The following is a 24,088-nucleotide window of genomic DNA, read 5'->3' as shown; positions in this document are numbered from 1 at the left end:
CCATGTTGGGAGGAAGCTTCCTTTGGTGCAGCTTGTTTGAGAGCGTTTCTGCTGGGCATGGAGACTTTCCATGTAGATGTGTTGACCTTGGTTGCAAATGGCCATTGATCAGAACACCATGAGTTCGCTGTGTCCCATAGCAGGTCTCTGGGTGTTCAGCTGTGCAGGGGGACCCCGTTCTGCAATGGAGGCACCCAGGATCCACAGCAACAATACCTAAACCCTGCTGCAGCATCAGTTCAGCCTGTCTCTATGGAGAGCCCTTTGCTTCTATGGCCCGCTTCCCAGCTGACACACCACTGCAGCTTACAGGTGCCAGTATTGACCACCGTGGTCTGTGTGGAGGATTATTTTTTATTAGGTCTTCCAGGTGATTTGGTTCTGGGGGCCTTCAGCTGTCAAGACATGGCCCAGACAACCTCCTCCCACAAAAGCCAAGGGAAGAGGGAACTTGTAGTCGGCTACCATTCCTGATGGATCCTGCTTTCCTGAGCTTTGTCTTTCCTTCTGTTCTTCAGGCGGCTCAACCTGCAGTGTCTAGCTACATCCTGGATGCTGCCTCTGGGTCCACAATCCCCTGCTCTATGGGACAAAGCAAGGTAAAGGAGCTGATGAAATGTGTCTCCCTTCATGTAGAGTGATGGGATAACAAAGGATAGCTGTAGGTAAGCCCCAGGCAGCAAAACGCCACACATTCAACTACAACATCCATGAAATAAGAAATAAAAAACACTCAACTACCCTAGATTTGGAGAGTTGACATAGCCCTCTCTGAGATGAATGGGACGGTGCACACCTCTTAGACCTTCTGTTTCAGGCTCTCTACAGATTCAGGCATGTATTACAGATGCTTGAAATACTGTCTTTATAACTAAGGCTGGAAGCATGCTTTTAAAAAAAATTTTAAAAAAAGAAGCAAATACGCCACTGAGATTTTAGGCCATAATTCTATAGCTAGGGGTAAATTCTACCCTGAATAATACTTGAGTTTTTACTTCGTCAGCACATCTAAAGATCTGGTTTATGGCAAAATAATTTCTTTGGACTGGGCAAAGACCTTGTCTCTTAGGCAGTGCTTTGTACCAAACTGCCTCTGTAGCTAGAAACTGGAATAAAAGTAGAAGAGAGTTTTGAAATGCTTCTCTTCTGAGTGATAGGTTATTTTTGGTGCTGAGTTATGCAGGTGCCTTGCTGTGTTGGGCACCCCTTGTTTGTGCTTTCCCCCCCCCCCCCCCCAGTGAAAAATCCACCTATTTTATTCTACCCACATTTTTCCACATTTTTTCCCACAGCCCTGATTTGGATCAGCTACCATGTTTCCAAAGCCACAAGAAAACATCATATTTTTAAATAAAACCTCAGGGTAAATAAAGGGTAATGGTGTTGCATTTATATTTAATGCATTCTGCTTCTATTGACTTGACTACATGTTTTTAAAAAATCCAGTGTAGTTTTCTGCAGATATAAGATAGAAAAGTGGAGAACATTTTTTAAATGTTCTGAAAACATTCCATCATTCATAGGAATCAAAGACCCATTGAAAACTACAGAACCCCTTACATTCAAGGTTTTAATGAAAACCAAATTTTTCATTCCCTGTGTTTTTCTTTGCAAGGATTTCCAAGGGAATACAACTGAACTAGGGGGCTGATTTAAGGAACTTGGCTAAAGTTTCTCATTGCCCAATAGGGCTTTTACTGTGTTTTAAAAAAATGTTTTTAGGATAATATAGCCCTCATATTTTTATACTTGTCAAAGTTCTCCATACTCACCCCTCCCTTTCCATCAGAGCTGAGTGGTTTTTCACTGAAAAATAAATCACATCTATGAAATGGGGGCCACGGAGATTGCAATATCTGTAGTTATTTTGAATGTTAGGTTCAGTTTTTGGGGGTGGAGTGTGTGTGTGTGTGGGGGGGGGTTGGACATAGTGCAGCCCTTTGTAAGTACATGTCCATTCACAAAGAGACACTGTCTTCTTCCTTAGACTGGTGATTTGGAAAGGAAGGATTCGCTTAGGACTCTGCCCAATATACAAGAGTTGATAACTGATCACTTAGCAACTGCTGTAGTCTGCATACAAGAAGAGCAACTCTGATTTTAGGCCACAAGCACCCCCAGCATGGCAGAGGTTGTTCTGAGGGGTGTTTGAGGCTAGTTCTGCACAAAGCTGGGAGTTGTTCACTTATGTTCATTTCCAGGGGAGTTCTCATGACAGATGAGAAACGAGTGGTCTTTGGTTCTGTCGCTAGAGGGAGACTCGGGGATCAAGATTAATTTCTGTGGTCTGCCATAGATTTCCTACTTGATCTCAGGCAAGTCATTTACCTGCTCTGTGCCTCTGTTCCCTGCCTTTAAAGTAAAGATGATGATACTTCCATTCTCCATGGAAAATGATACCTTTCCATGATTACTTGTGCCTCTGGTATGTAGCCATAAGCTCTTGGGTGCATGGACTGATTTGTTAGGTGTAAATGCAACACCTAGTACAGCTTGGCCCAGAACTCAGTTGGAGCTAACCTGCACTCCTGCCATGCTGTTACTAACAGCAGTGGATCATAGAAAATGAGGGTTAGAAAGGACCTCAAAAGGTCACATGTAGTCCAACCCCCTGCTCAAAGCAGGACCAGCCCCAACTATATTGTCCCAGCTAAGGCTTTGTCTAGCCGGGTTTTTAAAACTTCCAAGGATAGAGACTCTACAACCACTCTGGGTAACCTGTTCCAGTGCTTTACTACCCTCCTGGTGAGTTTTTTCCTTACATCTAACCTCAACTTCCCTTGCTGCAACTTGAGACCGTTGCTCCTTGTTAGTCTGTTACAGAGATGACTTTCACCCATGGAATTTGCATCCTGCTTTTAAAGCCCTGTAAAGTTAAGGGTGTTCCAGCTTTAGGCCCATTCTGACTTCAGACCTGTGCTGGCTGTTAGCAATGTTTATTATGCTGAAACGCAGTTAGAGGATGTAACAGTGCAAGCTCAGATACCTGGATGATGAGCCCAAGATAGAGAAAGCTTCATCCTCTTTATTGCTAACCAGTGATATGAAATAGGAGAGTGTCCCTACCTGATCAACTAGTTCAACCTTCTCAGTCCCGTGAATAGGGCTAAGCACAAAATGCTTTTCTCATCTTGTGAATATTTTCAAAGCATAAAACATTTTTCCAGCCAGAATTATGTTGAAAATTTTCCTGTCCAACATGTTCAAATCCTTGCACTTCTGAACTTGTACCAGTCTCTAGCTATGGAACAGGAGGAGACCTGTCCTGGGAGTTAGATTGGAGCATTTCCCTTAGGGTCTTTCATCCTTCTCTGAAACAACTGGTTCCAGTCAGTTCCGGGACTAAAGGGACCTTGGATTTGGTTCAGTCTGGCAAGTCCCGTAGTCCTGAAGGTCAGGGGTTATTCCACATGCCAAGTCTGACCCCTTGTCCATCCTCGACCTGCCTGACCCCGGGCTCCCTCCACATGCTTGGTATTCTGTGCTGCATGCTTGCCACATTCTGCACATCCCCAGCACCTTTTACTCGGTGATCTCTAAGCCCCTTCTACACAAGCTAATGGCCTGAGTCTCACCTGTGCCGGAGGGGCACCATATCTCTGTTGTATAGATGCAAAAGCTGAGGCAGAGAGGGGCAAAGAGACTTGCTCATGGCCACACAGGTTGTTAGCGATGGAGCCAGAAATGAAACCCAGGAATGATGGCTCTTGCTGCCATGTGCTAACCACTAGACCACACATTGTAGACCAAGGGGGAGGGAGGTGTGCATTGGGAATTAGCAACACAGAGCATTGCGGAAGGAAAAGACCAAGGACCCCTTAGGTATTAATCTCAGACATGGTTAGTCCTCTCATTAACATTGCCCGTTAGAACAATTCATTCTTTCAGTCTGGCTTAAACACCCAACTTTACTTTACAGCCCATTTCATTTATGGCCAAGAAATGAAATTACTGTATCGGTTTCATTGCGTGCGTCGAAACCTGGGTGTTCCACATTCATAAGAAACCAAATGTCTGCAAAGATAAACAACAATACCTGCCAAGCTGGTGAAGCCCTCGCTGCAGGCTGCAGCCCCCAAGATCCGGCTCCCCAGGTCCCGCACAGCGTCGCTTTTCTGAGGGAGCAGCGGAGGATTAAGGTACTCGGGCTTCAGAAGGCGTTCGCACTGAGGCATGGACAAAGCTCTGCTCTGGGAGGTCTCTCCAGGCCAGGTAGGTCACACTCTCTCCAGCAAAAATGGTCCCAATTTGAAAATAGTGCTCGGGGGCCCTAGGGCCTTGCAACTTCCTAGAACGGAAAGGAAATTCCCCCACCTAGTAGCCCTGTTCTGAAATGTTCCCTTTGGAGGCAGGCCAGAAACCAAGAGGAATTTGCAGAGGGTCTGGGACGTTGCAACGAAGGGTCAGATTCTGCAGTGCCCACCACAGTGGAGCCACTGCTGAAATGAGACTAGGATCAGACCCAAAGCATTTCATTTCACTAGGCTGTATGCCTTACAGCGCAGCTGCCACTTCCTGTCATTCCCGCTTTCCTCGGCCTGGACTCTGAGCTCCGCTTGACAGCTGTATGTCCTGGGGGAAACCCTGATGACTTCCTTGGAGGTCTCATGGATTTACCCTAGCACAGAAGCAAGCACAACACAATGCAGACCTACTTAGGTTAGCTTAAGCCTAGCTGCTTTGGGTATGGATAGCAGAGTCGCCCTGACCACATGGAACTCGGCACAGGCTAATTATGCCCCTTCCATGCTCTCCTCTCGCTGTCACAGACTTCCTGGGTGACTTGGCAACTCCAGTGTGCCTTGGTCTTCCATCTGCAACAGGAATGCTGTGACACTTGCATTCTGCCATGCTTTGTCCATGTGTGATCAGTTTTGGGGGGCCCAGGCTCCCTCCCCCTTATGAACCTGTGTAGGGCCTTGCACAATGAGCCCTCTAGCCCTTTGGGTCCTCAGTGCACTGCTACTATTCCATGCAACCTCATCCTGGTAAGGCTGTGGAAAGGGATAGCACCAGGAACCCACTGAGGGAGCAGGAGATTGGAGCTGGTAATGTCGCAGTGAGACTTGTTTTATTAAGTCAAAGGAGGGTGTTGAGTCCTAGCATACGGAGGAGAGAATGGCTCCCTCTGCACAGGAGAAGACTCAATAGTCAGAAGGAGACCCTGACCATCAAATGGGGCACCCACCTTATCCCAGGCCTGCAGGAATATGTTTTTGCTTCTTCAAAACCCTCATTCCTAGCAACTTCCACAGCTGACCTGGTGGCAGGGATCCTTTCCCTAGTGCTCTTGACATTGTGTCTCAGGCTGCTCATCCTTCTCCTATATTGCTTTGATAGTTAAGTAGCCATTGAGAGAGAGAGAAAATTATTTTTTTCGGAATAAGCTGTGATGGTGAGCCGCATGTTAAGGGGCCACCCAAAAGACCAGCTGAACTTTAGGTGGGTCTTTCAAAAGTGGAATGACATTTAACTGGGCTCCATAAAGCAGGCGTAGAAAGCAGGGGGCTTCCTGCTGCAGGCTGAGGGAGGTCTGCTGAGCTGTGCCTGTGCCCTTTGCATGAAGTGAGCTTGTTTAAAGAAGGAACTAAACTGCTTGGGTTACAGGGAGGTGACAAACGGCTCCGCTCAAGAAGTGAGGTCACACAGGAACCCACACCTCTTGCAATGCTTCTGGTAATTGGTGTGACTGCACACCTTGGGAAGTGTGTATGTTCATAGGCTTTAAAGCCAGAAGGCACCACACCAGGAGCATCTAGTTTGAAGTCCTGCAGGATACAGGCCAATGAGTGTCACCAAATGTCTCCTGAAGTGGAAGAAATTATTATCTGCTGTGGGGAAGGTTTGATTCCACTCCCATTTGAGTTGATGGAAAAAAGCTCCCATTCAGTTTAACCAGGCAAGATCAAGTTGTTAGTGAGTACTGCTGAGTGCCACAGCATGGCTGGAGTCCACTGATGATCCACAGAAAATAAATGGTTTTAATCAGAAGTATAGGATTAGAAGGGACCTCCTGGGCCATGAAGTCCAGTCCCCTGCATTTGCAGGCACCTGGTGTTTGTCAAAAGAGTCCACAAGAACATCCACTCCAGCCCCTTTCCCACATAACAGCCACGGAGCCTGATTAAGAAATCCTACAGTGAAGTGGGAGGGACAAAGGGCCACCACTGCCATGGCTGGGAACGGGTTATGGGAATTTAGGCCAAGGTTAGGATAGTTGTGCTTTAGGAGTAAGCTCTGGAGAGACAGCATTGTGCTCAGAGTGCATGGGTATGTGTCTGGCTATATCAGAGTGCATGTGCACATGTAGGTACAACCGTGCCCTTGGGAACGACCCAGTACATGCGTGTGTCATTGAGCATGGCTGCTTGCAAACGTGTGGAGGTGCCCAGATGCAGGGGTGTGTCAGGATGAGTTCATGTGTGTGCAGGGAAATGCATGCATGTCACCCACACTCAGATGCAATGCATGCATGCTCCTTCTTGGCTGCAGCTTTTGCTCTCCATAACTTGCCTCAGCTTTCCTAATTAAAACCATCTATCTCATCATCTAATGCAATTCAAAGGCAAAGTTAATGAGAATAATTGTTTTCCATCTTCCCCTTCCCCGTCCTTTGAAGTTGAACTTGCTTTCATTCACCGTCAGTTGATAAAGACGAATATATGTTCTAGCAGAGTGGGCCAAGGTGCCAGAGATATGTCACTTCCATCATTTTTATGACTGTAGATTAAGCCAAGAACAAAGATTCATGGATCAGCAGTACGTTTTAATTTATACTGTCTTTTGTGTTCTCCGATTTGGCAAGCCAGCCAACTCTCCATAGGTTTCTCTGGTATGAGAAAACACCTTCACCGGATTTTCTTTGCTACTGTCAGGGAATTAACAGTTACACAGTCGACTTTGTTTGCATTGTTAAAAAAAAAAAAATTATTATTAAATTACAGCCCTCGTGCAGCACAGCCCATAATGTGCTGTGGGGGAATTCGGAGACATGGTTTCTATTCGTTGTGCAGCTGGTCTGTAAATAGCTGCTACATGAGTGGTGCACGCTCCTGCGTTCTGTTATGCTTTACACAGCAGTCGGCCTTGGTGGGAGGGTTCGGGCTGGTAGGAAATGGACACATCTCTCATTGATTGCCAGCATTAAACTAGCACGCCTGTGACGTATTCCATCGCGCCTTCCCTACTTGGGGCAATACAGAGCATGGGATCAGGGGGTCACAACGCTGGAATGGGGTTTAAGGCATCTGGGTTCAATCCTGGTGCTGCCACAGGCATCAGTTATGACCCTAAGTGAGCCACTTTGGCTTGGCTCCTCAAAGGAAATTAGGCATCTTATTCTGCCTTGAAGCTTGCCTGCTTGTGCGGTTTTACCCTAAGTGATTTAGGAGCATAATTCCCATCTTTGAAAATGCCAGGGAGATTTCAAAAGTGATTAAGAGCTGAAAGCTGCAGCTGGGTGACTAGTGGGGTTTTCACAAGCACCTCAGTGCCTCATTTGCATTAAAATCCACCTGAATACCTTAAAAATAATTTTTATTCATGGAGAAGTTCCACTGAAAGTCAGTGTCACTTCATCTCTGTGCCAAAGTCAGTATTGAAAATGCTTCTAAATCTTGTTGGTGCTTTTGAAAAAGTGGCCCTTGTTTTCTCTTTGTTTTACGTGCCCCGTCTGGGAGGAAGATGTTTCCTTTCTCCCATTCTTCCCTTTGTGGACAGCAAGCTCTTTGGAGCAAAGACTTCTCCTAGTTTGGGCACCTTCAGCCCCTGAGCGAGGCTCAGCGGTGGCTGTACGACAAAGAGCAAGGAGGAATTTGATGCTGGTAATGCAGTGACCATGTGGATGAGCAAGGAGACTGTTATATCCACAGCACTTAGTTTTCACAAGGGTGTTCTGAGCTGTTTCTCCAAGAGAAGGACTGTTGGTCATGACGATATCAGGCATATCTCATATCCCCAGAAAAAGCTGAGTGGGGTCCTGAGCCTCCGTCTAGGGTGCGGGATCCTGCTGTAGATTCCTCTTGAGGAAAAGGCTCTCTCTACAGATGTCCTAAATAGGCCTGGGGAGAATTATTTTCAATGAATAATAAATTCATTGGCAAGCAGTTTTGGGGGGAACTAAACTACCATATCCATGAATTCAGGGCAAATATAGCAAATAGTTTTGGCTGAAAAAAAACTGAGGAATTTTTTGGAAACCTCAGGACAAAAAAAAAAGCGGTGAAGTGAAGCATTCTGCTTTAACAGATGCAACTTTTCAACTTGTCAAAATATCAGTGTTAGTTTTAAAAATGGATGTGATTTAAAAGAAAGGGTTAAATCACCTGAAAACCAAACCAAAACATTTGGTTTTGGGTTGGATGAAAATTTTGGGGTAATGGGAGAGGGGGTGCATGGGAATCGTGCTCTCAGGCTTCTTTAGCTTACATCAAGCAGATTTCTGGTACAGTTCAACCCTGTTTGGCTTCAGCCCCCAGTCTTAGGCTTACAGGTATCTTGTCCAGCCTCTTCAAACCTCTCCTTTTACAGCCTTTCAAAGCTTCCTTTTTTACATACTGCTTACTCCCTGCTGCAAGGGGCTCATTTGTTTTCAAGGGAGTGAAAAGGAGAGTGGTTGAAAAGTCTTTAAAAGTCCACTCGGAGAGATGCTGATGAGGACAGCACTCACTGAGCCCCCGGGGCTGGGACCGGTCTGCCTATGGTGTGGTCAGTGCGAAGTGCCCGTGCACGGCTCTTCCAGGCTGTATGATTGATCCCATCGAGCCCTCCACGTGCAGGTTGGTGTTCTGAGGTCCAAACCCCCAGACTCAGCTCTTCACCTCATCCCACCTGATCTCAGTGGGGCCTGTGGATCCTGCTGAAATGCTAGCATTGTACAGTTGCCCCCAAAATGCTCTTCTCCAACAGCTACAAGCCACCAGATCCTCAGCTTTGTGCCCCCAGCAGGAGCCGCTGCCTCCAGCTACAGGTCTCCCTGCTCCGGCACAAGGCTGACTCAGGCATGAGCGGTGCCACCTTGCAGCTCCCCGCCGCCCCCACACAGTCGCTCTGTCCTCCCAAACACTGACTCAGCCCGGGCCTGCCAAGCTGCTGAGATCTGATGCGAGCACGGCCCTAGTGATCTAGTTCAAAGTGCCTGGCGTTCCTCTCTCAGAGGCAAATGCCAAGCTTGCTCTGGCACAGGCCGCCTCTTGTTTTGAAAGCCTGTGAGAACCTAAGAAACTCTTTAGGCTTATCTGAGAATCAAGTAGAAAAACAAATATCCCCCAAGGCGTGAAGTCCGGCTGTGTAAGTGGATGTGAATGACGTGTAACATAACACTTTCCCAGACGCCTAATGAACTTTCCATGTTTTCCACCATTTAGCTCCTAAATAGGCAGTATTCAAAGCCCTCTTTTACAGCAGGACATCCCCGCGGCGAATTACATGGCTCCTAATGCATGTGGGAATCGGTTTTGGCAGCAGCTCCCTACCGTAGCGTGGGGCACAGCCCTGCGTCCTTTCAGATGCACGTGGGCAAAGTGGGGTGAAGTTTGCGTGGGCTCCATTCACACCAAAGCCATTTGGCAATGAATGTCACTTCTCCCTCTCCCTGCTTTGCCCTCAGCTCTCTGGTTTGGGGTTCTTCATGCCTGAGCAGGTTAAAGTAGGCAGTGCCTGTGACTGGAGACAGGCACAAAAGCTGTGCCATGGGGAAGCCTAAGTTAGCGGAGCTGCCAGGAGCCATACATCCCCGTTAGCGCAGCACTACAACCAGGTCATTATAGCCCACTTTCAGCAAGGCTGGCAGTCGAGACCTTTACAGGCCTTGCTACGCCCCGTGTCCATGTGGCAGCTCTGTTGCCCTGGTTCTTTGAGAGCTCTGCCATTCTCTTGCACCGAATGGACGGCTTAGCACAGGGTCCTTCCAAATAGTGTCACTGGACACGGGGCAGCCCAGCTGCCTTGCAGTTCCCACTTCACATCAGGTAATGCCTCGGGGACTGTTGGTATCAGCTACTGCAGCTGCACAAAGCCTATTCCAGGGTTAAGAGCAACAGGCTGAGCTTCGCAAAGACCCTTCTCCAGGGAGCCTTTCCTCCCACTTCCCCCTTGGATATTAGCTTCATTTCTGGGTAAGAAACATTACTTTGCAGAAGAAGGCCTCTCATTCTGGGGTGGGGTTTTTGTTTTTTCAGTTGTTGTTGTCACTGCTTGAAATGAGGCTGTGAATAGTTCCGATCAATTTGGAATGGAAAGTTCCTGCAGGTCTTAGCTGCGCCTCGGGGCGTTTCCTCTCCCAGCAGCTGTGAAAAGAAGGCGGTTCTGTCTATGGCTTCACTTGAAACACATTTCCGGCGGCCGAGGCTGCAAAGCTGAGTTCTCACCCATATCAGCATCTTATTGTGGTTTTTCTTTTCTTTTCTTTTTTTTTCTTTTCTAAATGCAGCCACCGGCTGAAGTCCTGCCCTAATATGCAAAGGTGCGCCTAAATAATTACTCAGCGTCAACACACTTAAAGGCTTTGCACCTTGGTTTGTTCTAGATCTTCAACTTTCTGGGGCAGGGACTAACCTTTGAATGCATGTTTGTACAGTGCCCAGCACTGTCCTCGCATCTGAGCCTTTGGGCATCGTTGTACTGCCAGTAATGTATTGTTTGCAGCAGATGTCTTTGGGCTTTGGGAGCCTTTAGTCCTGCAGTTGCTGCTGCAGTCTGTGTCTTTGCTTTTCAGCTGTAACTGTGTTTATAGTTCTCTCCTCGTCAGGAGGGGAGCAATAAGTGCTTGGGGAGTTAGGGCCAGATCCTCTGGGTGGTGGGTACCTTTGTAGAGGAGTTGGCCTTAGCTCTTGTTCATTGGGAGAGTGAAGCAGGGTTACAGTGATCTGTTGGGAAATAGGATTCTTGGCACTTCAGCACCTGGCATCCTCCCAGGTGTTGTCTCAGACACAGTCTTGGAGGCCTGTAGGCAAGTGTCTAACCTCCATTCACCCTAAGTTTACATTTGATAGTACAGCCTGGCCCAGACCCTTAAAAGTTTGTGGGCAGAATTGGGTCTTAGGCACCAAGCATGTTGGAGGATCTGGACTCATGGGGCTGATGCAGGTTTTACTGGTAGCCACAGGAGTCTTTCCAGTGATTTGATTAGGAACTATACTGGTCTCTTTCTGCCTCCCATTCCCCACTTATAAAGCAGGGATCGGGCTGCCTGCCTTCGCTAAAGGGGTATAAGGAATAATGAAACAACAAGACAAGTTCTGGTGAGAGTCCAGAATAAAGCTTGATTTTAGAAAAGCAGCTCTGGATTTACATTGGGGTATCCCAGATGGCAACTGCGGCCCCATGCAGGTGTACTAGGAACGTGCAGTGGAATTTCCTGAGCTGCTTTTTCCCTGGGAGGGTTATGAAAATACAGAGGCCTGCAAGTCTGTTAAATCAGGATTCTACTAAGGCAGTGGTCAAAGCCAGGCACGTGGTGGGACGCAGTGACTATGGCATGGCAGAGGGGCCAAGCCAGCTTCAACCTGGTTCAGGTGCCAGTAGCAGTGGTTTGTCAGTGCAGGCTAATGTGCCCCATTTCTCAGGACACACTGCCGTGGAGCTGAGCTTGCTTGCTGGTGGTGCCTGAGCTAGCTAATAGAAAGCAAACTTGGGTAGGGCTAAGCCAGTGATTCTCAGCCTGAGTGAGGTCCTTTAAGGGTGCTGCACTGTAAAGCATGCAAACATCCACATATGATTCATGAGATTAAGACCAGAGATTTGAAATGGGATTCCTTGGTGTCAGAAACCTGTGGTGGTTATTGCGTTCTTTGCTAATAGTCAAAAACAAGTAAAAACTAAGAGCTGGGATTTTCCAAGCAGGACCTTAAGTCTAAAAAGGTTGAGAACCACTGGTCTCAGCTAACCAAGCCTGCAGAACAAGCACATCCTGAACTCTCTTGTCATATTATGCATTTCGGCATTTCCACGGTGAATTTTCTTGGCGGTGGGATGCAGTTAGTGTCACTTAAAAAGTTGTTTCAGGTGAAGTCCTTGACTTTGGGCCTGGGCAGACAATGTGGTGAAAGCAGTGTTATCAGCCTCTATGCCGGTGTAGGAAGGCACAGACCCACAGTAGACAGCCTTACTTTGGTGTAGCTCATGTGAATCTGGTGTATTTACCCTGGGGAAAACTGAGGGTAAAACTCCACCAGCGCACAGTGTAGCTCTTGTGTGTCTGTAGCTTAGCCCAGACTCAAGGCAAATAGGTTATATCCTGATCCGTCCCCTCTCAAAATGGCAAGCTATGGTGCTCAGCTACCCCAGAAAGGATGCTTGTCTGTCCACTCTGGATCCCATCTATGGACAAAACTGATGTAAATGTCATGTGTTTAGTCTCTGTGTCTCAGTATCAGTGGTGGCTTAATCTGCTTTACTGGTGGCACAGTGCCTCCCTCCTCCCCATGCTTCTTTCAGGTCTTTTTGGAGTGGAGTGAGAGAGATGGGGGTGGCTTCAACACTGCAGTTCACAGCACATCCATTCCCTTGGCCTGATTCTCCTCTCCGGGGGGTTAACCACGGCTGTGCTGCCAGTGCTACAGCGGTGTGAAGCCAGGATCTCTCGCTCCAGCCTGGCCTGCGCGTGTTCTTTGCACACGTGCCACTTGTGACGGGCTGGCTGGCAGTGACCTGGCCCAGGGGTTTTGAAAGGGCAAAAGATGATGGGAGGACTTGGGATTCCCTCTCCGCACCAGTGGGGCCCCAGAGACTCGCTCCCCATTGGCCGGCAGGAGAGGCTCCCGCTGGGCTCCAGGATCCCCTGGGAGAGGCTGCAGCCAGCAGGAGAGGCCCCCCCGCTCCAGCAAGGATCAGAGCAGCGGCCTGAGCTCCTCCAATCAGAGGCCAGGCAGCGCGACGTGAGGCGGGGCTCGGGGAAGGTCAAGAGCAGTGCCCCCAGTGGTGGCTGTGGCAGCGTTCCTGCCTACCACGGGGGAGCTCTGGGTGCAAGTCCTCGCTGAGGTGACTTGGGGTGAGTGAGCTAACAAGAAGCAGATCTCCTTGCAGTGGAAAGGGGTCATTGTGTTTCCCCCCGCTTTTTCCCCCTCCAGGTATCAAGGCCCTATATTTCCTTGTCGTTTGACATTTTGCATTTTGTGCCTTTTTTTATATTTCACCAACCCGTATTGTTTGTTCTGCTCTTTGAGTTTTATATTTTGTTAACCCTGTTTTTTGTCAATGATTGTAAGTGTCTAACCTTTGTTGAATCCTGCCCCTTGGGGCATTGTAGTGTCCGCCATACCCTCTGATTTATGCCTGTTATGTCCCCAGTATTTAAAGGTATACGGGTAAGTCCCGAGTGGTGGTCTGGCTCTGCTCTGTAGGGGGAGGAGAGTCCCTACACCTCCCACAGTGCTTGTGTACCTGCTTTGATCCCTTCAATTGGGGAGGGGGTACCTCTTGGAGTACCGCTGGGTTTTAAAATGAAGTGTGTGTATGTATGTGTTCACACACGTGTGGTGGTGGTAGTTTGAAGTTTGCTGCTGGACTGTAATGAGCCCCCTTCTCTGCAATGGGAAATCAGCAGGCACAGACTCTGCCTTGTTTTCTCTGTCTACAGGTAGGAGTAACTCAGCTTCCCCTCACTGACTGTCCAGACTTTAAATCCCTTAGAGGGCTAGGTGTCCACCAGCATAGATCAGTGACGCTGCCCTAAAGCCAGTGGAAATGGCTGTGTGAGGACAGGCTCCCGTCTGTGAGCTCCCTGGAGATCTGTAGGTGCGGCGGAAGGGTGCAGCACTGTGATGGATTCCTTTTCTTTTTCCTTTCCATGAACTTCTCCTCTGCCTCGTGAGTGGAGGGAGGAAACCGAACAGGCACAAGGCACTCTGTAGACTTGTAGCCGTACATTTATTATTCCACATGGAAAGTCATTAAAATGATTACATGTTATGTTTGACAATATAATCACGTACATTTGATAAGAACATCAACATTTATAATAGAAAAGCAGAACTGACCATGTTGGTATGGCTTGTTACAAACTCAAGTTCACCTATTTATGAGATGGGGTGATAAAGGGGGCCTGATTCTGCTTTCACTGAAGTCAAATGGGGCAAAGCCATCCCTGGAGGAAACTTTGTCAATCCCTTCAGTAAGAGCAGACCCCCACCGTTACAAGTGCTACAGATAAAAAGATGGGCTACATATTAAATATAGGGAGTTACCTTCAAGTAGGGCTGGTATATTACACAAATAACCACATTATTTGGTATTACTAGCATTTTTTTAATGTCCATCATAAGACTCCATAAAAAAAATCAAATAAACTTTGCTGCCTTTATGTACAGAAAGACCTTTGTTCTCATCTCCTTATTCTGTTGTTGCTTTTACCTTGCACACACACGTATAAGAAGCATTATTAAGAATCGGATCCTTCAACACATTTAAGAATTATATTATTATAACAAATAAAACCAAAAATTAGATTTTACAGTTAAATATTCTGTAAGCCAAAGGTTTTACTGTACAAGCGATTGTGCATTTTTTAAAAAAAGCAAATTATAGTGCAAAGCAAATTATTTTAGCCAGTCTTGCGACCAGTTGCATAAAATGGAGGTGCGTGTATTTACACCTTCACATAACATTGTCATAAAGAACATAGTTGTCATTGCTTTTTTATACACCATGAACAGTCTTAAATTAAAATGGTATTAAAAATTCCTTATTTTCTTTGTGCTTTCAGTCAGTGGAAATATCGTCCGATAAACTTAAATGCATCAAAACACAGGCTGCCATCGTCCAGTTTATATGGCTGACAGATGTCACTCAATAGGCATGTGCTCGCTGTTGCTAAAGCAAGTTGAGTTTGCAGCTTTTAAACTCGAGAGTGGTCATTGCAGCTTAACAACTAAATCCAGGTACTTAAGATTTGATGTCTTGATCCAGTATTTAAGTGGTAGTGCAATTATTATGCATTGAATGTCAATTGATTGCTAAAAAGATACCAGCTGAGATTTGGCAAGTCAACCATCACTGCTGTAGCCATGTGCTTAGCCGGGGATTTTGAAAGGAGATGAATGGATTTAAGACTTCCTACCCTCCCTGAAATTCAGCCTGCAGAAATTGCACTGAGTTACGTCCCAGTTGTTCCTTAGGACAGAACAATCCCATGCATTGCTGCAGCCTGAGGACTGACTGGCTAAGCAGCAGCTCTGCAGAAAAGGACCTGGGGGAAACAGTGGATAAGAAGCTGCATATGAGCCAGCAGTGTGCCCTTGTTCCCAAGAAGGCTAATGGCATCCTGGGCTGCATTGGTAGGTGTGTTGCCAGTAGGTGAAGGGAAGTGATTCTTTCCCTCTGTTCAGCACTGGTGAGGCCGCATCTGGAGTCCTGTGTCCAGTGTTGCTCTCCTTATCCCCCATAACAGAAAAGATGTAGACAGACTGGAGAGAGTCCACTGGAGGGCAACAAAAATGTTTGGGGGCTGGGGTGTGTGACTTATGAGAAGAGGTTGAGGGAACTGGGTGTTTTAAGTCTGGAGAAGAGAAGACTGAGAGGAGACTTAATAGCAGCCTTCAGCTTCCTACAGGGGTTCAAAGAGGATGGAGCTGGGCTGTTCTCAGCGGTGGCAGATGACAGAACAAGGAGCAATGGGCTGAAGTTGAAGCAAGGGAAGTTTAGCTTGGATATTAGGAAAAACTTTCTCACTAGGAGGGTGGTGAAGCACTGGAACAGGTCACCCAGAGAGGTGGTGGACTCTCCATCCTTGGAGGTTTTGAAGACCTAGCTAGACAAAACCTTGGCTGGGATGATCTAGCTGGGGGTGGTCCTGCTTTGAGCAGGGGGTTGGACTAGATGAGACTTCCTGGGGTCTTTTCCAACCCTAATTTTCTGAGTCTGTGAATATCCTATGTGGGGGGAGAGAGAGAACAACCTTAGTTTGCGACGCTCTCCCTGATTAACTGGACAGGTGGTTGTTTATCTATCATTAGCCATGCATTTTGTTAAATACACATAGCTATAATAATCCTAAAAATGTGTGTGCACATTATGACTAATGTATCTGAGAAGGCTACACAGCTAAGGGATGCCTCTCCTGTTTCTAGTCTGTCCATGCTGCTGGCTGTATTCCTATCTCAAATTATCTATCTGCCAACTAGGGATAACTGTGGCCTAATTCACCATTTGCAGTGTGCAAAGCACTTTGAGGAGAGAAGGGCCATTTAATGTTGTTTCACTAGGCTAAGCCCCACAGGTATATTAGAAATGAGGGGTTGCACAAATCTCAGGCAGTACTTTCAGTATCAGCTGACGGCCATCAGCTCTTGATTAAGAACAAATCCATCATGCATTGCTCCACTCAGGGTGAAAATGTGGGGGAGAGCCATGAAATAAATAGGAAGCATTGCCACAGCTGCACGTACACCACTCGAAGGCAAGGGTGAGCCTCGAGCTTGGCTGTCATGTATCCCAAAGGCTTTGGAGTCCCTTTGCAGCTAGTACATTTGTAAGTGCACGTCACACACTGGAATGTCCCAAATGCATTCTTCTTAGACACCATCATCAAGAAGACTAACTAGGAAGGGGAAGAAACTTAATATCTAGGCCGGGAGGCAAGAATAACGCATCACATTTTAAAAAAAAAAAAAAAAATACATCTCATGTAAACATACAGAGTAGGGCTGTCAGGCACGGGCTCGGCCATGTTACTGTTTGAAAAAAAAACAAAACAACAAAATTACAATACAACCTCTTTCAAAATCATGTCACAGCACTTGTTCGCATGGCTGATACCTGCCCACCCGCTAGCAACGCTCTTCAGAACCTCAACTGCACCTGCTAGAGAGACCGGCGTGCTTGTCTTGCTGTCAATGGGACTCTCCGGCGCACGTCTCGGGAGACGTGCATCTCGGTGACCCTCAGGCAGTGCTCTGGGGTTCTCTGGTGGTCAGAGCCCTTGTCCAAGGAGGGTTGGGGAAGATGGCAATACTAAGACTTTTTGTCCTTCCTGCATTTGCAGGGAGTATGAGAGGGAGACCGACCGACTGACTGGCTTCTGGGGTCTTTTCCCCTAGCTCTAACACCTACTGTTGTGCAGGAGGACAGTTGCTTTTCTTGGGGGTTTTTTTGGTTATGAATGAGATGATCGACATGCATTCTGAACAGAGATGTAACTCTGCAGGTAACACACAGCTGCTTCCACACACTTCTATATACAGTCCACACACTTGACAGGAACCACACAGAGCAACACATTCAAACCTTGTGGGCATTTGTTCTGAAATGCAGCTAGGTCCATCTTTGCTCAGTATGTATCTATGCTTGGATTTTGGCTTGCTTTCGGTTTGGGAGGCTTTGGCTTATCTGTTCCCATCCTAGGTGGTGTTTTGCTCTTTTTGCTATCGATGGGAGCAATCTAATCATGGGCGTTTTATTTATTTAAAGCTACATGTGTCTTGTTTAGTGCTGCCTAGTAGGGCCTCCAGACAGACTCATCCATTCTCCCGGTGGTCGTCATGGTCGTAGGTGAGTTACTATGACTACCATCCGCATCCACTCCATCGTTCTGATTGGCCAGGTTGGGATTCATTAAGTTGTTACCTGCTGAGGCACTTGTGCAAGAGGAGAGCATCCTCGTGGGGGAGCGCTCGCCCCCTGCCACCATGGAGAACTGGTACGATCCGGATGAGGTGCCATAGTACAAATGGTAAGGAGACGGGTTGGTTTGGAAAGGTCCACTTTGGTTCTGGGTGGAGCCGGGGTAGGGCGGAGGCAGGTAGGTGTGGTGGAAGCGGGTCGTGGTGGGCATGCTGGCCATGCTGATGCCACCGATCCCTGTGGCTGACGGTGTGGCGGTGTAGGGGAAGGCAGCCGACATTGCACCGGGGTAATGCATCCGGGGGTCCGAAAACCTGCCTTCGGCGAGGGCAGGCAGCGTGGAGAAGGAGCGGTCAAACTGGCGGGGGTCCGGGAAGGGGCTCAGGTCCGACGGGCCTGTGCGGTGGAAAGAAGAAAAAAGGAAAGTTTAACGATTTGGGCTTTTCTTGCCACCCTGCAAAACAGACTGAGGCAGATGGGTGCAGCTTGGCCAGGGACGGGGCTAAATGTAAGCAGGGGAGCGCACCCCAGCCCCCGCCCCAGGAGGAGGTGATGTAGCTGCTCTCCGTGCAGCGCTGGGCACGCCGCTAAGCTTGCCTGACCCTGGGAGCTCGCTGGTGCCCAGACAGCACTGCCTAAGGCTGGCGCCACAGCATCCCTTCAGACACAGAGCTGACGGGCCCTGCTGCCCTCCGGAGCTCCCTCGCGGTCCTGGGACGGAGCAGATGTGTCCCATGGCTCGACTCCTGCAAGAGCGATGTGTTCTCTGCAAAGGCCATGCTGGTCTATATGCCTCTGTCCCACCTGCCCTGACTTGGATGTGCTGCTTACTAAATGGATGCGTGTGAAGGGGCCCCAGAGCTGCTTGGATTCTCGCCCTTGCTCCTGGTGAAGCCCAGAGACAGCCTTTCTGAATGGCAAGAGGATTGCAGCATTCCTCGTGACCAGCCCAGGACCCCAGAGAGGCTGACCCCTTCCCCGCCGACTCCTACTCTGTCGAGCCGTCAGCACTGCGCAGCGTGGCGGGCTCAACAGCCTCTGCCCCCACCCACGAAATGAAACGTGCAGCAGGAGGCACCTCCTGTGCCAGGGCTTGTGGAAGTTAATCCAGAGGTCCTTTCGTACATTAGCCTGGCTCCTCCCCTGAAAGCTGTTGTTTCCTGTCCAAAAAGGAGGGGGGGCTAAGCTTATTTCTCTAGCAATTTTTGCAACTGGCAAAACAAAAAAACCCCCAAACCCTATAAACACAGGAAAAATGTTTAGCTGTTATGTGAGCTGTGTAGTAAATAACAGGGCCCAGGCCCCCAGACGGCCAGTCCTGGAGCTAGCCCGTCAGTCGGCCCTGGCGTATACACACGCACGTCCAGAGACGCGGAGGGAAAGCTGGAGTCTAGACCAAGCTTCTTGTGGGTGGCCTGTTTGTGTGATAGCATCAGGGGATGGAGCTGATAAACACACAGCTGAAAGCTCGCAAGCTACAAGCCACAACATCCTTGCTGCGCTTTCCTTGGAGGGGATGAAAAGACTGCCCTGGCCAGAGCTCCCCTGTGGAGACGGGGGAGGCTGAGCCAGCATGACGTCCTGGCCGGTTTCCTTGGATGCAGGAGAAGCCCCCTGTCCTGGGGAGGGCGAGGGGATGGGCTGGAGCTCCCCGTCACCTCCGTGCCCCCTTGCAGACCCTGTTAGCAGGCTTTTACACAGCCACCTTCTCTGCTGCATGAGATCTGTGGTGTTTCCTCCCAGATTTTGGCACGTGTGTGTGTGTGTTTGTGGTGGTGGGAGGGACGGGGGACGGACAAATAACAAGGCCACGCCACCCTAGGGAATGATTCACTGCAAAACCCACATCCTCTTTGCCTCAGCATCTCCCCCTGAACTGCAGCCCTCCTCCCACTCCTGGCTTGGGTCATAATCGTGACACTGCCATGGAGGCTGCAGCTGGGCCAGCAACATGGTGGCTGTAATGAGGATGGGGTCAGTCTGCAGAGATCATGGGCAAGACCTTCTAGCTCTGCGCCCCGGGTCTGCAGGCTGAGAAGGGAACGGCCCGGGAGAGCAGCCTGCCCTTGGCGCTCGGGCGTGCTAGAGGCCGGGCCGGGCAGAGCCGGGACTCCAGGGTGAGCTCACCAGCTTGCTAGCACTGCCATGCTGCTCTCAGTGGACTTGCACCACCATTACTCCAGCTCTTGATTTGGCCCCAGCTCAGTCACTTGGGGAAACTGGAAATTGGGTTCCCATGGCACTGAGGGCTGTGCCCTTTGCTGTTTTGGGCTACACTTCAGCGAGCGGAAACACGGACACATCCATTATTTGAAGTTGCTTTGAGGGCCGTGGGTGAAAAGCCCCAGACAGGCACACAGTGTTGTTAATGTCTTTCCTTTCATTCCTCCCGAGGGCTCGGGCCTGAAGCGTGGCAGTCCAGCCACCCTGCTCTAACCGGGCTGCCGGTGCCCTAGGAAGCTTGGCTCCTTCGACTCTGGGATACAGCGCAAGCTCTGAAATGACCGAGGTGCTTTCTCCGAGAGAGAGATTCTGTTCTGTTGGGGTCCCTGGCACATTAAGAAGATTTATGACCTGTGGAGTTAACAAATAAAAGCCCATTCATCCCTATGGAAGTCAGTCTAGCCAGAAAGACTCTTAGGCCCCTTTTGTCAGTCATATTATCCAGATTTTGAATGGGCTTAGACAAGCCAAGAGAAAGGAGGCCGATAAATATGATGGATTTTGAACTAGTAAATGGTAAAGATGTGGCAAAGCCTCTGGTGTGCTGCAGCATTCGAGCCTCCGAGCTCCAGGCGCTCTTTTGTGCCCCTTGCCTTCGGGAGAGAGAAGGAGGTGTCTGTGTCCAAGTGCTCAAGTTTTGTGACCGTCTTCTGGAGTGAGGCATCTAAGCCAGTCAGTCCCCCTCATGCATGCCGCAGCAAGGACCAGAGGGCATCTCCTCCTGCAGTCACACGGGAGGGGATGGCATCTGGTTCAAGTCCCTGCTCCAACTGTTGTAGTTCTTTATGCCAAGTGGCACAGTGAGAGACAGCCCCCTCTTCCCCACAGCACACCCTAAAGCCTGGCAGGTGGGGCACCTCCCTGAGAAACAGGAGGCCTAATTACAAGTACCATCCCAGGAGAGCGCTCTGACTGCTGCCTAAAGGCGGGCATTTCTTGCAGCTGTACGGTGAGGGCCTGCTACAGCTTGACTCTTCAGAGTGGGGCTCGGATCAGCCCTGCTTCCCAGCTGGGGGCAGGAGGAGATGGGCTTAGGTTTTGATTTGGAGCCCAGCCTGCTGGGTGTTGATGGAAAAGAGTTTGGCTCTTCTAGGACATTGGGTGCTTGATGAGTATTGAACGGTGGAACAGAGAATAGTGACATGCAGCAGCTCAACACGGCAGTTTAGGACAGGATGTGAAGACGAGCACCCTGTTGCAGTGTGACTGACTGCAGGTGGAGATTCAGGGCCCTGGGATCTGATTGCTCTTGCTGGAAGGTGCAACACCCCTTAGAGCGGCTCACACCCTCGTGCTGCCTGGAGGAGCACAGCAAGCTCGGGCTCACAAGTGATCAAATGAGCCCCATTTTACAGCACCGCAAGAGGTGGTCACATAATGTCCCCTCGTGAAGACCGAGAGGAGTGAGCACCAAGCAATGTTTCCTGCAGCCTCTGGGGTGGCTGGAGGTCTTGCCACCCTGCTCCACGAGTCCACACCACAATGATACTTCTGCCTAAAAGGCCCCACTGGATGCAGTGCTGAGAGGATGATTGCCTCCTGCTGAAGCACATCTCACCCTGCAGGCAATCTGTCTGCGGTACTTGGGTTATTCTGTCACGTTCGGACAAAAGCAGCCTCTGACTTGGCTGCCTCTCTCTCCACGTTAGGCTGTTGCTAAGAATTCAGGGCCGCCTGGATCCCGGCTGGAGGTGGCTACTGAGAACGAAGTAGTGAGCAGGGACGGATAGAGAGTGAAGCCAAACAGGAATGACTTTCCTTCATTATGTTTCATATGTCCATAAAAATCCAAATTGAAATGAAGCGTAAGTGCTCAGGGCACATTTCCCTCTTCCTCTATAACACCCTCAAAGGATTTTTTTAAAGGCTACGTTTTATTAGTCTGTACTTGCAACACTTGGCAATCAGCACTTGCTACTAATTTAGAGGCAACAGTATGAAAGTGTTAGTTATAGGCTGTGTGCACGCAGCTCTGGGCAAAGTGACGTAAGATGGGGCTAGGGAAACTCCTGCTATAGGCAGAGATGGTATTAAAGCCAGGTCTTACGTCTCTCAAAATCCAGTGGTACCCAGTGGTACTGGATCATGAGCCAGATGCAATGGAGTAGAGCCAGGGATGAAACAGAACCAGGATGCCAACCTCTCTAGCATAACACATGCCCATTAGTGCTAAGTATTTCCATTGATCTTACGTAGGGGGTTGATTCTCATTACACTCAACCTCAATTACAGCATATGAAACGCAGACTTGCTGCAACACGCATGTGCACGCACACCTCAGACATCCATCTGCAGAGATGCATCCCAGTGCTGAAATGCAGCTGACGTGAGAAACTTCCCCATGCAGATTCTGTCCCAACAGTGGGGGCGGGGGAGGCGCGCAGGGGCCAGGGCGCGGGGAGCAACAGACTGCAGGTTTCCTAATGTGCTGAATCACAGCGTTAGCTCTATTTATAACTGCTCTTGGTTTGTATAACAACCACTCAGTGATCATCATTAATCACCACAGTGTTGGTCTGGGGACTGGAACACCCACGGGGTAACCCTCAGTCCTCAGGAGCAGGCAGTATGCAGGCCCAGAGCCTGCACCATGCTGCCTTGCAGCAAGCCTGGGTCTCGTGGCCATGTGGGTGCATGTTCCAGCCCAGCAGCCGTGCACATGCTTAGCACAGCGTGCAGCACTGAGGGGGTTTATGCCCAGGTTCCCAGAGGTGAAAAGCATTTATCTTCCAGGTCTTAAAAATTCCAGCTTTTTAACCTTGCACTCAGAGCACTGTGGACCTGCCATGAGAGCCATGCTTAGGAGAGCTGAATGAGAGGGGTGTGTGCGTACGCGTACGTAATGCTCCACACTCAAAATCTACAGCCCAGCAAGAATGGCCAGGTCATGACTAGTCCGTCACCACTGCAGCACCTGAGTAATAGCCTGTAGCACAGACAGGGAGTTAGGCTGGCCAAAGATGGGTGTGGAAAATAGGTCAGCTACAGCATAGGTGTGGGCACATGCACACAGCAGGACTGAGAACAGTTTGTTCAGCCACGTAAATGAGGCCGGGCTCTGCAGCAGACACCAGCTCCCCGGAGCTGCCTGCCTGCCTTGCTGCAGCGGGCGCCGTGACGGCACCTGGCCACGAGGTGGCAGGGAAGCTGGCACTAGCCAGTCTACATCCAGCACAGGATTCCCTGGGCTTGAATAAGCCTGGACCTGCAGGCACGCAGCCGCTGCCCTGGTGTAACTTGTTGCCCTGCATAGTTATTCCTGCTTCTCCAAGCAGCGCGTTTGCCCTGGAACGGTTGGACTTGCGTGTGTGCCTGTGCCAGAGTTGTGCCAATGGAAAGGCAGCTTGCACCAGGGGAAGTGTCTATGATCAGTGTAAGCAGGACACAGGCTGCGTGCGCAGCCAGCTAGCTGGGTGCCGACTCCAAGCGCCTCACCTGAGAGTTGTGCATAGCTGCTATCACTAGTGTGTCGCTGGTAGAGCACACAGGAAGCACAATGAGCTGAGGCAGACGTGGGTTCAAGAAGTAATGCAGATGCTGGCATGCATCTTCAGGCACCGCCTGGGGGAAGCAGCCATGTTTTTGCAATGACCAGCTGGAATTTGGCCCCATTTGAGTCTGAGCTAAAGTGCACTGGCTGCAGTGGTGCTGTTCTTCCACAGCGGCTGGAACAACAATACCCACTGGAGCAGGCCTCTGACTAGCCCCCCGGAGAGCAGCCCCCTGCAACACAGTCAGCCCCTGGAATATGTCTGCTCTTCCTACCACTGGGTTTGTGAAGAGAGCCAACCGCTGGGTTCTCGCGGCTCCCGCCCCGGCGTGGAACCCAGGAGAGCCAGACGCATTCCCAACTTTGTTCCCGTCACCCTTTGGCCTTGCGAGCAAGCCACGTCCTCTACCTCTGCCTCAATTGTCCTTCTGCAAAATGGGGAGTGTAGAGGACCCTCCTTCTCCCACCCACTGTCAATCCCAGCTGTGTGCACTGGAAATGCTCTGGGGCAGATGGGCAGGTTGTTTTAGTTGTCATGTAGGTTATCTACAGTGCTGTGCACAATGGGGCCCTGATCAGGGTCTGTAGGCAAACTATAATGAGGCACTGGTTTTTGCACCCTTCAGCCAACTGCTGGTGGCAAAAGCACCAGCCGCCTGGCAGCCTGAAGCTGTGCGCAGTGAGTGCCATGCATCCAGCATTGCTCTACCAGCCAGCACTGTTCTCTGAGCATTTGTTGGACATCAGTGTCCTTGCCTGAAATCTGGAACACACTTCACCTTGTGTGAGCTGTAGCCGCCTCCTGTTACAGGCCAGAGA

The 24,088-nt window shown here is 49.5% G+C and overlaps 1 protein-coding gene and 1 long non-coding RNA gene across 6 annotated transcripts in view; one reads left to right on the top strand and one right to left on the bottom strand.

The window, feature by feature from the left end:
- Window positions 1–530: 530 nt before the first annotated feature.
- The window catches only part of LOC149859324 (uncharacterized), a 32,527-nt gene continuing 8,969 nt past the window's right edge, over window positions 531–24,088 (top strand). Inside the window, exons 1-3 of one of the 2 annotated variants that reach the window (XR_016443567.1) lie at window positions 531–599; window positions 3,920–4,216; window positions 13,581–15,383. This is a non-coding gene — a long non-coding RNA (uncharacterized LOC149859324). Of the gene's footprint in view, window positions 600–3,919; window positions 4,217–13,580; window positions 15,384–24,088 lie in introns of those variants that run through there. The other variant, XR_016443566.1, reaches the window with a different exon arrangement.
- RUNX3 (RUNX family transcription factor 3) overlaps window positions 15,520–24,088 on the bottom strand; it is a 92,060-nt gene continuing 83,491 nt past the window's right edge. For 3 of the 4 annotated variants that reach the window (XM_090058070.1, XM_090058069.1, XM_090058067.1), the window contains one exon: window positions 15,520–17,952. In XM_090058070.1, coding sequence (XP_089914196.1) covers window positions 17,429–17,952 — 524 coding nt within the window. In that variant the 3' untranslated portion in view covers window positions 15,520–17,428. The remainder of the gene's footprint in view (window positions 17,953–24,088) is intronic. The other variant, XM_090058068.1, reaches the window with a different exon arrangement.

This window comes from Crocodylus siamensis, chromosome 7 (assembly GCF_052110815.1).
Source record: "Crocodylus siamensis isolate JL-2025a chromosome 7, ASM5211081v1, whole genome shotgun sequence".
NCBI lineage: Eukaryota > Metazoa > Chordata > Crocodylia > Crocodylidae > Crocodylus > Crocodylus siamensis.
This window is presented reverse-complemented; position numbering and strand designations above follow the sequence as displayed.